This window comes from Gastrolobium bilobum, unplaced genomic scaffold (genome assembly GCF_033153095.1).
Source record: "Gastrolobium bilobum isolate Gb01-03AN ecotype WA unplaced genomic scaffold, APGP_CSIRO_Gbil_v1 utg16124, whole genome shotgun sequence".
NCBI lineage: Eukaryota > Viridiplantae > Streptophyta > Magnoliopsida > Fabales > Fabaceae > Gastrolobium > Gastrolobium bilobum.
In genome coordinates this window covers 19,138-32,887 of record NW_026896110.1, presented here as the reverse complement: position 1 = coordinate 32,887, position 13,750 = coordinate 19,138, and the positions used below count along the sequence as shown (strand labels likewise).

General features: G+C 33.5%; 2 protein-coding genes and 1 non-coding gene across 3 annotated transcripts; 2 read left to right on the top strand and 1 right to left on the bottom strand.

The window, feature by feature from the left end:
* The first annotated feature begins 2,117 nt into the window (after positions 1-2,117).
* Positions 2,118-4,699, top strand: LOC133297845 (uncharacterized protein At5g01610-like). The gene is made up of 3 exons (XM_061497064.1): positions 2,118-2,249; positions 3,709-3,763; positions 4,249-4,699. The coding sequence occupies exons 1-3, from the start codon at positions 2,163-2,165 to the stop codon at positions 4,617-4,619; spliced, it is 513 nt and encodes a 170-aa protein (XP_061353048.1). The 5' UTR covers positions 2,118-2,162; the 3' UTR covers positions 4,620-4,699.
* Positions 4,700-5,193: 494 nt separating this feature from the next.
* On the bottom strand, positions 5,194-5,264 carry TRNAG-GCC (transfer RNA glycine (anticodon GCC)). Its single transcript has one exon. It is a non-coding gene; the product is annotated as a tRNA-Gly (tRNA).
* A 3,763-nt stretch (positions 5,265-9,027) lies between these two features.
* Positions 9,028-11,453, top strand: LOC133297849 (ferritin-1, chloroplastic-like). The gene is made up of 8 exons (XM_061497070.1): positions 9,028-9,429; positions 9,702-9,785; positions 9,883-9,943; positions 10,062-10,149; positions 10,305-10,366; positions 10,479-10,544; positions 10,895-10,958; positions 11,126-11,453. The coding sequence occupies exons 1-8, from the start codon at positions 9,095-9,097 to the stop codon at positions 11,173-11,175; spliced, it is 810 nt and encodes a 269-aa protein (XP_061353054.1). The 5' UTR covers positions 9,028-9,094; the 3' UTR covers positions 11,176-11,453.
* The last annotated feature ends 2,297 nt before the right edge of the window (positions 11,454-13,750 follow it).

The following is a 13,750-nucleotide window of genomic DNA, read 5'->3' as shown; positions in this document are numbered from 1 at the left end:
GACGTTATTTTAGACTCAATACAAATATCTTATCTATATTCATTGCAGAAAAAATGAACCTTTTTTTTTGGAGTAACATGTGTAGGAGATATACACATACATAAATATGTATTTGGTTAATGTTATCTTTCTTTTTTCTCTTTTATTCACATTGTCTCATATGGGTTCCATACATTTTTATGTATGTATAAGAGATAAAATTATTTCCTACAAAAAATAATAATCCCATTTTTTTTTTGTATAGCGTTCAGAATGAAACAACAACGACATATTATTAAATTTTTTTGATAAATTAATCAAATTTAATTGAGTTAACTACCCAATCGTATTTTGTTACGGTGAAAATGAGCATTGAACCAATTTGGTCAATTAATTGGCCATATATGCAATCCGATCATAAACCGGGTTATATATCTTTTTATAAATTAAATTTAAGTTTAATCAGTAGGTTGAAACAATAATTCATTGAACCGATATTCTGATCGAGTTTATGATTGGTTCGAATTTAATCACATGGCATAAAACTCAAATCCCAATTCGCTTTAGATCAAGTTTAAAATTCTGAAATTAATCTAATTAAACCTGCACAGTTTAATTTGTTTTGAATTGGAATCAAACAACGAATACAATATTAATACCTTAAAAGGCTTCATCCATAACCACATAATTATAGCATTGCAAGTCTTAAGATAATAATTTTCCAACAAAAAAAAAAATTATATAAAGTATTAATGGCAGGTATCATGTTATATATATCCCAGTTGCTTGGTTTTTTTCTTTTTCTTTTGGTAAACAACTTGCATGCTTTTTATTATAAATAGAAAGCAACTCTTTATTTATTTTATGTTTAGTTGTTTCTTTCATTTTCTAAGAAAAAGGAAGTTCTTATTCTCTCCATTTCACTGTTTCTTCCACTTGAACATTCAAATATAATAAACGTGATAGCCAATTGGCCAATCTGAGAAGAAGACTGATTCTATCGGTCCCCACCCCAACTACTATAATTAAGAAAAGCCTCACAAATATTAAAATTATGAATGATTCTCCCCATCGTCAGTTTTCTCTTTTATACTTAAAAAACGAAGAAAAAATATATTTTGTTTACTGCTCACTTCCATAAAGGTAAGCAATAATTGCCTTCAATAGTAACAACCAGAGTTTTTTTTTAAAAAAAAAAAAAAAAATTATAAATAAAACTTCAAATATAAATTTTACAAGTTGGACCTATGCTAACTCTAAGCTACAATGAGATATCTAGTTATGTATATTTTTACAATGCTGATTTATATATTTAGTAAAATAAAATAAGATTGGATCTGCTTTTTTAGAAAATAGGCTTACAAAACTTGGCATACAAGCTTACAAATTGATTTATATCGTATTATTTATTTTAATTAAAATAAATTAAAATAATTATTCATATAATTTTAATTAATAAAAAGTTATTTAATATATTTTCCTAATTTTGATTGGTTTAAATAGGTTAAAGGCCTAGACCAAACCTCTTAATTTTAAATATAGGTGCCTATAACATAGTTATACCAGATTAATAAGTCAGATCAGATTCAAAATATTTTACATAAACCTAACCTATTTAGATCAAAGTTTAGACATATTTCTAAATGTTAATGTTTAAAAAGAAATGTTATATTTATAAACTTTTGTTTACAAACTATATTATGTATGACCGGTCATACACTAATCAAGATTATATGACCGGTCATATTTAATAGTTAATATAATTTGTAAACAAATTCTTCTTCATATTTAAATACTACACTTTTTTTGTAAAACTGTTAGCACATATGGGCCAAGGCCCGTGGCCCAATCCGTTTCACTTAAAGGCAGGGGTACGAACTCGATCCATTTAACTTGTGTATTGGGCCTGATACCCAGCAGATTAGTTTCCAACCCAGTGTGATATTAAGAACAAAAACTACAAATAATCCATTATTGAAACCAAAAATAATCATCAAAACGTGTATACAATGCAGATAAAAGAGAAAAGAAATCAACGTGGCAAAAAAAAATGGAAAAGTAACATACTTTGTAATAAGCAATAATTAAATAATTGAGCGTACACTTCTAAGAATTTCTGAGATTGTTTATTCTGAAGACTAGAAGAGTAGTTGGTGGATGGGAGTGAAAGTGAAAAGAACGAAATGGATCAGATATTGAACAAGGTGGGGTCATACTGGTTCAGCCGAAAGGCCAACAAGGAACTTAACTCTGTCGGTGATGATATCAATGTACGTAATCCTTGATACCCCTTTTAATCCTTTTTATTTTTTTCTCCCTTTTATTCAGTAAAGTTTAGATTTTTTCATCTGGGGTACTTGCATGTGATTTTTTTATTTATCATTGGGACCCTCCCTGGATATGAGACTTACTTAATGTGAAGATATTTTATATGGTGATTTTTTATTTTTTTATTTATTTATTTATTTTTATTTTTTTGGGGGGGTTGTGGTTGAAAATGGGTTTAGGAAGAAATGTTGGAGTTTATTGATGTTTGCTAATGAAATTTAGGTTGGGTATGGGACGTGGAAGGTGTAGTAGAAGGTAGAGGATTTGAGGATCAAGTGAATTTGAGGAGTTTTTGGATGCTAGTAGAGACGTGCACTGCACCCCTTTGGAACAAGCTGTGACGTTGATCAATCTGGGTGTGAGTTTTGATAACAATGTAAAAGTTAAAAGTATTTGATTCATTTCCCCTTACTTACTTGGAGTTCTTTATTGAATAAAAACCTGAGGTATTTGATCGTTAATGTAGAGTTTGTTTTCCAAATTCTCCTGTTTTTGATACAAGGGATTTCTTCAACATGGCAATGCTCAAAATTTATATTCTTCCCTGCTGATTAATCAATGGATTAGGCTAAGTGTAACAAATTTGCAGTGTTTGCTTTGTATTTGAAGTAGAAACATTGGATTGAGTTTGAAAGAAACACCGACTATAAATGTGCAAGTTATGTTCTAAATGTGACAATATTTTGCTTCTGTTGAAAGATATTAGAGATTAAGTTTTAAATAATAAGCACTAAAAATCTGTAGTTACTGTATTACATTCACCAGCTCTGAGATGTTGCATTGATGTCAAATTTTCAATGCATAATTTTATGGTTTTGGTGAATAGAAAATAGGCTACCAGCCTAAGTATAAATGTGAGTGAGACATAGGCATAGGGCCCAGGTTTATGGTTTAATTCCCCATATCTGAAAATGAATCATATGATTCTTTTATGTTGAGGGAGGCATGAGAAAAAATAAGAATTGGGTCAAGTGAGTAAAAATATTTTAGGTGGAACATGTAGTATGAATGTCTTGTAAGGAAATTTAGGTTGGGAATGGACAGAGGAAGGTAGAGAAGCTCTGTAACTTGTGTGTTTGGTGCAAGATTATAATTCTACAATCAATTTGAGAAATTTTGCTCTATATCGGTGATTCAGTTGAGAGATGCTCCCATACCACGATGCTATTAGTTCAATGCATGCTTAAAATTAGTCTTGGTGCTGCTGGCAAGTGTTTGTTCATTTTTCCTTACTGGAAAATTGGAGCTTATGTTCAAGATTGATTTATCTCCTTGCTGATAATAGAAATCATTTGTGAGTCTTTGGGCTGTCATGTTTGCACTGGACTAAAACAAATGTTGAAGAAGACATTTCATTGCTTGTGTAATGTTTATATTAACACCTTTTCTGTTGGTGATTAGTCACTGTCAAACACTATCGAAGGGGGAACAAAATGGTTGGTCAACAAATTAAAAGGTTTGTATCTCTATGGTCTATTATATTTCTCTTTGTTGCTGTGAAATCCGTGCTGTAGTGGGGATTTCTTCTAATTTAAACTAATCATCCTAAATATATAAATGCATTGAAGTTTCAATCCTCCCTTAGATTATAGCCAAGGCCATTAACACATGTTTCAATCAACCTTGTATGTAATTGATTTTCAAATGATCAGAATTATAGGGGGGATCTCCATGTTGGGTGGACTAGAGAGCAACTTGGAAACTTCGTATTTTGAATCACTGATAACTATAATTTTCTATATATTTTTTCTCTTTTTGAGGGGGCAGGGGTGAGTTGAGGTAGGAGTCTAGTGTGAATAGGGGCATTACTAACACTGCTTTTCCAGAAACTGCTTTCTTATGCTTCTAAAAGAATGAGAGTGAATAAATGTTACTCCTCAGTCTCTCCTTTTCTATTTTGATTAATATTACTCCTTTAACTCATAAAAAACCATTTAACAGGAAAGATGCAAAAGCCATTATTGGAGTTGCTAAAGGAGTATGATCTACCCATAGGAATATTTCCTCGTGATGCAACAAACTATGAATTTAATGAAGAAACAGGAAAGCTTGTTGTGTACATTCCTCAAGTGTGTGAGATAGGCTACAAGGATTCATCTGTCTTGCGTTTCTCCACCAGTGTGACTGGTTATTTGGAGAAAGGAAAGCTAACAGACATAGAGGGAATGAAGACCAAAGTGTTGATATGGGTAAAAGTGACTACCATTGCATCTGAGGGATCAAAGCTCAATTTCATGGCTGGCATGAAAAAAACAAGGAGAAGGGAAGCATATGAGGTTTCTAGAGATGGTGTAGCCGTGGATAAATTCTAATATATTAACATCCTTTTGTTAATATTTTGACAATGGTAATATAAATTGTCTGTTCTTGTGGATGATTTTGTTCTCCTTGTGTATGTTGTGATTTGGTAGAACTCCCTTTTGTGTCCTTATTGATGATCAAGTAGTTTCAGTTTTCGATGGTTGAGTTTATTATGTTTTTCTTCTTATATCACAAAGCTTTATTTAATACCGGAGCACCGTATTTGCAAGTGAACAACAATATTGTCCTAGTATTGATTAAGGATACTGATTCCCCTCTGTAATTAGATGCTGCTGTTACTGCGTAGAGAATGGTTACAAAGTTAAAGGCACATTTGAAACATAGCCACTGTCATATACTCATTTATTAACAACATAATAGATAAGTATTCAAAATATATCGGATGCTTTTTGGTAATATCAAACCCTGTGTTTTGACATAAATATGTATGTAGGTAAAATAGTATATCGGCTAGAAGAAATGGCACTTCTATTTGTAGAAGTTTAACGTGAAATGTCATCTCATAAGCAATTCAGGATGTGGAGCAGGACAATATATGATTTCCCAGCGCAAAAAGTTTAAGAATGCACCAGCCGGGAATCGAACCCGGGTCTGTACCGTGGCAGGGTACTATTCTACCACTAGACCACTGGTGCTCTTGATAGGAAATGGCACAACCAATATTATAAATATTTAATAATAAGGAAAAATATTTCCATTTTTGTTGCAAATAAAATTTCTGTCACACTCGTAGAAATAAGTGGGTTCCATTGCAAAGAGAAGAGAGAAAAAAATTAATAAGATTCACTCACTTTTATGTGAGTGTAGCAAAGAAATTTTTTCTGTAGCAAAAATAGAAACATTAAACCTTTAATAATTTAAACGATTCATTCCTTTAAAAACCTAAATTATTGGACTAAAATCACTTTTATTGTTGATGTAAAAAATATAGATTGTTATAAAAAAATAAAAAATAGATGTGTTATAAATATGAGTGCTAGGAAGCCTAAAAATTATAGAGCCCGAACAACATATATTTTAAGGGGGGAAAGAAGGGTGAGTTCATTTTTTATTTTATTTTTGGAACAAGAAGGAAAACAACTAAACATGATTACATAATCTTGGGCTAGAAACACCCATCAGATCTCTACTAAGGAGTTCCCTACACACTTGAGATGGTTCCTGATACAAAAATAAATTCCAGTGATCCAAAAGACCATCTTCAAAGGCTAAAATATCTGTTGTCCTATTTCCCTCTCTAAATTAGTGACTAATCTTAGTTATTCATTGTCTACTCAATAAAGTCCTGATTTGAATAATGAACAGAGCCAGCGGATGATAAGCCTAACATCGACTCATAATAAAATTAAAAGCAACCTCTGAATCCCCTTCAATCCATACCTTCCTGTAGCCCCTCTCCCAGACGACCTGTAAACCGACCAAAATACCCCAAATCTCCGCCTTCATAGCAAATCCATAATACATGTTCTTACAAAAACTTGTAAACCATTTACTTGCAGCATCCTAGATTACACCTCCACAACTAGAAATAGCTTCCCCCAACCCACTAAAACCATCCACATTCAACTTTACCCAACCCTCGGGAGGGAATTTCCAACAGGTGAATTGTTCCACCTTAACATGTCTATGCAAACTATAAGCTCCCAAACTATCACAAGCCAATTCATAGTTGTCCACATAAATTCTTATTTGTCTTATTAAAGAATCATTGCTAACAATCTTGTTATTAAAGATCAGATCATTTCTAGCTCTCCAAACAAATGAGCAAGTGACACAAAAAATAAAGCACCAATCCGTCTAGAAATTTGATTGAACGCTAGACGTCAAATTCGATTGAAGTCATCCTTGACAACTCCACACAAAAAATTCAGGATGATAATCAACAGCATGAATCAAATTCCAGAGATTCCTACTCCAAGTGCAATCTCTCAACACGTGTAAAGTATCCTCAGGACCCTCCCCGCATATGTTGCACAGGTTATAGAAAGTTAAGCATCTCCTCTCTCTGTTAGCATTAGTTAACAAGTGATTACCAAGAGTCTTCCATAGGAACATCTCTATTCGTTTCAGACTCCAATCCCAAAGAATAAGATCATACTCTTAGTTTTGATTAACAACATTATTCTCCAACATATTATAGGCAATCTTAACATAAAGTAATCCATCACTAGTACCTAGCCATGAAACAAGATCCATATCATTTTCAGAAATTGGGAGCAAGATGTTAGCCATAATTGCAAAGGACTGGCTGGAATCAAATATCCTAAGAATACCCCAATCTCAACAACCATTCTCATTAACACATCTATCCACTGTCCAATTCTGGACCTCTTCCGAAATTATATCATCTTAACCAGCTCATTATTCAAAAGCCACCTGTCTTGCCAAAATCTAGTACTGGCCCCATTCCCCAGTTGAATCATCGTGCCTTGTGAAACCTTGGGCCAAACTCTTTGCACTCATTTCCAAAGATTCGATGCCTATCTCATATGCTTTAAATCTAGAATTAGGTCTTCCCCAACACCATATTTGTTTCTTAGAACTTAAACCTAGAGACTTTGTCTATGTATGAGACGACCATGTCTCACTTTTATAATAAGTGCTTGATTCATGCCTTTCATGTTTCTAAAACCCAAACCACCTAGGCTTTTTTGTTGGCACACTTTCTTCCAAGAAACAACATGTATACCTCTCTTCTCCATTGTAGAACCCCAAAGAAAATTATGGGACATTCCTTCAATCTCTTTATAGGTTGTAATTGGAAGAAAGCAAGATTGCATAGCATAAGTTGGGATAGATAATAAGATATCCTAAGATAATGTTGCACAACCTGCCAAAGTCAAAAAAGTTCTCTTCTAATTCGACAGCTTCATATCCAATTTTTGGAGAATAAAGTTGAAAGTGTTGGCCTTTACTCTCTCATGAAACAAAGGAATTCCTAAGTATTTCCCCAAGTCTGAAGTTACGGAGAAACCAATGACTTGGGCAATTTCCTCAACTCTCATGTGGTTGATATTCCTGGAGAAATGCACCTTGGATTTATCATAGCTCACTCTTTGACTTGAAGAATCATAGAAATAGGAAAGATTTTTTTTTTATAAGGATAGTCTGATCCAAAGAGGCTTTAGCAAAAAGCAGAAGATCATCGGCGAAGAACAAATGGCTGATTGAAAGTCCTTTCTTCATGAGAATTATTAGTTTCCACTATTTTCCAGACGTTGCTTGAAGGATTAGATGCCCCAATCTCTCCATACACAATACAAAAAGATAAGGGGAGAGAAGATTTCCCTGTCTAATTCCACAAGTGGGGTTAAAGTAATTGGTAGTGGAACCTTTCCATAGCACATTAAGAGGGGTAAAGGTAACACTCTGCATAATCAACTCTGAAGCTAACATAGAGAGACCAACTTCCATCAAGGTGTTACCCAGAAAATTCCAATTTACTTTATCATAAGCCTTTTCTAAATCTACCTTAATGACCATCCACCGTTTCCTCCCTTTCATGAAGTGCATAACCTCTTGAGCAATGATGATATTGTCATTGCTATGTCTTCCCTTGATAAAATTGCATTGATTGAGCATAAAAAAATTGTTCAAATGCGATTTCAGTCTATCAGCAAGGATCTTGGTCACAACTTTGAAGATCACATTACATAGACTTATGGGACACAATTGTTTATTGTAACTATGTTGTCCACTTTAAGGATAAGACAAATGAAAGGTTGGTTTATGTCTTTAATAAAAAAAATATTTCCGAACACACCACCTTTAATCAACCTACAAACTGAACTTTCTATGGTATTCCATTGGGATTAGAAGAAGGTTAAATGAAGAATGAATCTTTGCGAGAAACGATTGGCCCAACTCTCATTGGTATCACCCCTATCCAGATGATTTACCAAATATAGAATTAAAAAATTTGAACCAATAATTCAGATAATATTTTAGCCTATCAAATAATTTCTTAATAAAATTTTCAAAAAATTTATTTACCAAAAAAAAAAAAATTCAAAAAATTCACTTTTTCATCATATTAATTTTCGAAAAGAAAGAAATTTCTTCTGTAACAAATCTCCTTTAACAAATCTCCTTTAACATACTCGAGCAAGAGAGAGAGATTTGTGTACTCGAGCAAGAGAGAGAGATTTGTGTCTAATTTTTCTAACAATGCTATAAATTATAATCCCTTCCTGGAGTACCGCATTCACACTGCACAAGCACGAGCACACCACACGCCCCTTTTGTCAGACAATCGTAACTGTCCACGTTTTTCTGATCCAATGGTTCATGATGACCTGTCTAACATTTGAAATTCCCTAAAAGCCCCTCGCCACCACTACTTATACCTTCTTTATCCCTCCCCAAGCTTCATCCATCAATCACCAGCACAAGCCGCCATTGATTCTTCTTCCATTTCTCTGCTTCTCAACCCTTTTTCGAATACCCACTTCGAGATTCTACCCTCATGGCTCTTGCTTCTTCCAAAGCTTCATCCTTTTCTGGTTTTTCTCTCTCAACCATTGTTGGGGATGGTCTGAGAAAACCAACTTCTTCTTCTTGTTCTTCTCTGAGCTTTGCTATCTCTTCTTCTTCTTCCCCTTTTTCTCTTAGCCTTACTGAGAAATGGGGAAGCAGAAACCTCAGGGTTTGTGCATCAACTGTGCCTCTCACTGGGGTGGTTTTTGAACCATTTGAAGAGGTCAAGAAAGATGCTCTTGCTGTTCCATCAGCACCTCAAGTTTCATTGGCTCGTCAGAACTATGTTGATGAGTGCGAATCTGCAATTAACGAGCAGATAAAGTGAGCATTTCTATAATTCTCATTTTTTTCCCATTTAAATAAGTATTTTGTTTTGTTAATATAAACAGATCAAGCATTTTTTTGTTCTCCAAAGAATCATAATATTATATTTTTATTTGTTTCCCTTATTAAAAGAGTACTAAGATCTTCATTTTTTATTTTTATTTTTTAAATTTTTAAATAAATTTTATGATTTCTTTTTCTTTTTGCATCCATATAATATTCTGATTGTTCCTTTACTAAGAGTTTTCCTCTCCAATTTGGTGTCACAGTGTGGAATACAACGTCTCCTATGTGTACCACTCCTTGTTTGCATACTTTGACAGGGACAATGTGGCTCTCAAGGGACTTGCCAAGTAACAAACATAAAACCCCTTTATGCCTCCTTCTTCTTGTTGTTTCTTTCATTTCTCAAACGTTTTCAATATCATGTGCTGTTATTGTTGACAACAGGTTCTTCAAAGAATCTAGTGACGAGGAAAGAGAACATGCTGAAAAGCTTATGAAATATCAGGTTAGTTTAACTTTGTTACTTCTCTTTTTGACTCCTGATCAAGCATCTAAAAGTAACCTTTCTAAAGTTCTCTTACAATAACTGTATTGACTTATATGGTTCCTAATAACGTGTTTAGAACATTCGTGGTGGAAGAGTTGTACTTTACCCCATCAAGAATGTGCCCTCAGAATTTGACCATGAGAAAAAGGGAGATGCATTGTATGGTGAGATTGCTGATTTCATTACTTTCTCAAACATATCTACATTTTTCAATGCCTTGATCTTCTCTGTTTGCATATGCATTGTGGTATATTCATTTGTTCAAACCGTTGTCTATGCTGACTTTTGATTTTCTGTTTTCCTCTATTGCTTGATTCAGCAATGGAATTAGCTTTGTCTTTGGAGAAGTTAACAAACGAAAAACTTCTGAATGTGCACAGTGTAATGGCTCTTTACCTCTTCAGCCTTTGGTTACAAATTTTTTTAGAGGAGCTTACAAATCATTTGATATATAGTTGTTAAGGCTAATCAATTGGAGATTTGTGAATAATAGGTGGCAGAGCGCAACAATGACCCTGAAATGGCAAACTTCATTGAAAGCGAGTTTTTGACTGAGCAGGTGAAATTCTTATAAACCATTGAGCTGTTGGTGATTCATAGAAATTTAAATTAAGAAAAGGAAAAAAAAAATTGTTTCAACAATGTATGGGTTTCCCAAATTTTTTGACCCTTTTTTATTTTTTTCCTTTACAACAATTCAGGACTATAAAAAGTGGGTTTATGTTAATCAGTTAACTATCAATTTGACCATGTTATAATGTTAAATATTATCCTGGAAAAACGAGCTCAGAAAAATTGAGAAGCATTACATATACATCAATGCAGTGAACATGAATTTGTAAGTTGATTTTGTGTCTTTGGTTACATTACTAAAGTTTTTGTCAAAACATCTTGCTTTCTTCTGTACAGGTTGAGGCAATTAAGAAGATATCAGAGTATGTGGCTCAATTGAGAATGGTTGGAAAGGGTCACGGTATGTATATAGCTACAAACATTTGTTATATTGGTCCAGTAACTTTGCCTTACATGTACCTATCCATTAGTATGTTTACTTTCCACCTAAGAGTAAGAAAGGAAAGAAACCAAGAGTAGGAAGGATGCCTTCAGGTTCTAATAAAATTGATGTTTTTTGTCTTACAGGTGTTTGGCACTTTGATCAAAGACTTCTGCATGGGGAAGATGCTGCTTGATCTTGAATAGCCTTCTTTTAGTTTCGTTCAACTTGGGTATTTTCTTAAGTTCTGGGTTGTTTTCTGTTTCCTATGTACTGAGATTTAGGAACTCAGAGTAATGTATCTCCTAGTATCACATGTAAAACGCTACAAGACTATTATGCAATAACATCTGTTAACCTCTTTCAATAATCTTTGTCTGCAATAAAAATGGCGTTGGTTACTTAGGTCTATATGGAATTATGTGATGCTTTGAAAATTTCATATACTGAAATCTAGATACTGCAGAATACTAGTGGCTGAAAAATGAGGTGGAATTGAAGGCTACCTCACCCCAAAAACTGGGAACTAAACTATCAAAAGTATCACCTCCATAATGATACCAAATTACCAATACATTGAATTACTTAAAAGAGGTTATGTTTTAAAGTGAATATAAATTTGTATCAGCTGAAACTGCCGATTTGGAAACTGGTAAAAGCTGCACTGACCACAACTTTTCATAACTGTATCAACTTCATGATTTATGTAACTTGCTTTCCCGATCAAAATACTTAGTTTATGTGGTTTAATCTGCTTGATTCATCTTGTAACTTTTCTTTTCTGAAGGAAATGGATAGAAATGCAATGAGTTTTCTCCTGTTCATGTTGGTGGTCTCAGCATTTTATGTTTTGAAAGTATGGAAACAAAATCTAGACCCAAAATATAGACTAAAGTCTGATACTGGCTTCTACATGAGATTCTTCAAATTTGGACTCTGATCATTCACTTTCACTTCGTATGATAACAAAATTAATGATGCAGTGGAAGTAGAGACTGAAGGAATGGAATTGACATGTACTGTAACTAGACAAGAAGCAAATTTTGATTCCCCTTCTCTCTCCATTCCTACCATCAAGAAAATCTTGAACCATTTATCTCTTGACCAAGAAGCAATTGAAGTTGGCCGAAAACAGATCATTCAACATGAAGATCTATTGATCCTTTTCTTCTTGCAGGCATATTGTGGAGAAGAAGATTCAATCATTTTCCACATGACTTGGATATCTGCATATTCCCCACAAGACTCCATATCCTTATAAAGACTAAGAAGTCCATTTCTGTGTCCTGTAATCAACACCATAAATAAACAAAGGATCAAGGACAAAGCATATACTAGTTTATTTACTTCTTGTAATTCAGAATCGTTGATGATTTCTCTATGGCTCTATACATACATATTTCACAATTTGGCTAACAATAATTGTATCTCAAGCAGCCTATTACTTACCTCTGGGTTTGAACCTGAGTTTTGAAGTGACTTTACGAAGGATACTCTTAATTGGGTAGATAGATAGGCTCTTGAAGTACCTCCAGCCTTTCCAGTTCCCCATTTTTCCAAAGCAGATATCTTTCTCATCCTTGCAGCCTCCATTTTATACATGCATCATGCCCTTCAAAAAATAATGCAATGGCTTCAAGCAAAACATCAAGATGAATAATGCCATAACAGAAAGCAACAAAGAAAAGAAGACAAGGCCTTTTGTGTACTAACAGATTCTTCTATTTTGCATAATATATTCAAGAAATTTGTTTAAATATCCTATTCAAACTGGTACTACTGTGTAAAAGTTAAAATATTCTTGCTTATGGTGTTACTTAAATTTATCAGGAAAAAAAATAAATATTGTGAATTGATATTGGGTGCGGAAAAAAAATACTCAAAGGTCAAACCAACTGTTAGGTAGTGACTGGATTTTTTATTTTATGGCACATAGTGCAGGTTTACAATATATAAAGAGTGAGGAGGAGCAAATTCATTTGGATTTTGCTTTCTCTAGTCTCTACTTCTTCATCTCACTAAATATTCTCAATTTGATTGTATATATAATGAGTGGTGTGGCCCCCAGGTCAAGCGGTTGGTTGGTTTATCTTCAGTGCCTATGTGATTGTATTTGTATTTTCTCTGTAGTCTTCTTATGGACTGAAATAAAAATTGATTATGGCATGTAATAGGACCAGAAATGTGACTGATGTTGGAAGGAGCAAGTGGATTCTGTTTCAATCGCTTTCTATGCTAAACATGTAGTTTAGGTTAGTGCAATTTAAAAGCTAGACGTATTTGTGAACTACTTTAATAGAGTTTGTAATGACATCTCACCTATTTAAATGAGCTTTAAAATTGAGTTTATCCATGAAGTTGTCTTGTCTGAGTGTGTGTTGTATTTGGTGGAGGGGTGGCATGGGATTATTCTGATGCATATTCTCAGGTGTTTTAGTAGTACTAGTGTGGCTAGACCTAGCTAACTTTCAATAATCTGTTTTTTGGATTGAGATAAAAATAAAAAGGAAAGAAGTTGAGCGGAGAGAAAATGGTAAGTTAAGATTTACCAAGGGGCCATTACTTTTAGATTTTGGTAGAATGTTTAGAAAAATTAATTTGCATGTAAGGATATAAAATCTTACACCTAATCTTAGCCGTTGATTCAATTTGCATTTGCATATAATATATTTAATACATTAAAGTCATTGAATATATATATGGCTTATCGTTTCTCAAGTTGTTTGAGATAACTTTGTCTCTGACTACTAAATCATATTTGTACACAGATG

Excerpts from the sequence above, each read along its gene's own strand:
- LOC133297845 (XM_061497064.1), top strand. The coding sequence starts at position 2,163 with ATGGATCAGATATTGAACAAGGTGGGGTCATACTGGTTCAGCCGAAAG. Across the intron at positions 2,250-3,708 it reads CTGTCGGTGATGATATCAAT|TCACTGTCAAACACTATCGA; the intron begins GTACGTAATCCT and ends GTTGGTGATTAG. Across the intron at positions 3,764-4,248 it reads GTTGGTCAACAAATTAAAAG|GAAAGATGCAAAAGCCATTA; the intron begins GTTTGTATCTCT and ends ACCATTTAACAG.
- LOC133297849 (XM_061497070.1), top strand. The coding sequence starts at position 9,095 with ATGGCTCTTGCTTCTTCCAAAGCTTCATCCTTTTCTGGTTTTTCTCTC. Across the intron at positions 10,367-10,478 it reads AACTTCTGAATGTGCACAGT|GTGGCAGAGCGCAACAATGA; the intron begins GTAATGGCTCTT and ends TGTGAATAATAG. Across the intron at positions 10,959-11,125 it reads AATGGTTGGAAAGGGTCACG|GTGTTTGGCACTTTGATCAA; the intron begins GTATGTATATAG and ends TTTGTCTTACAG.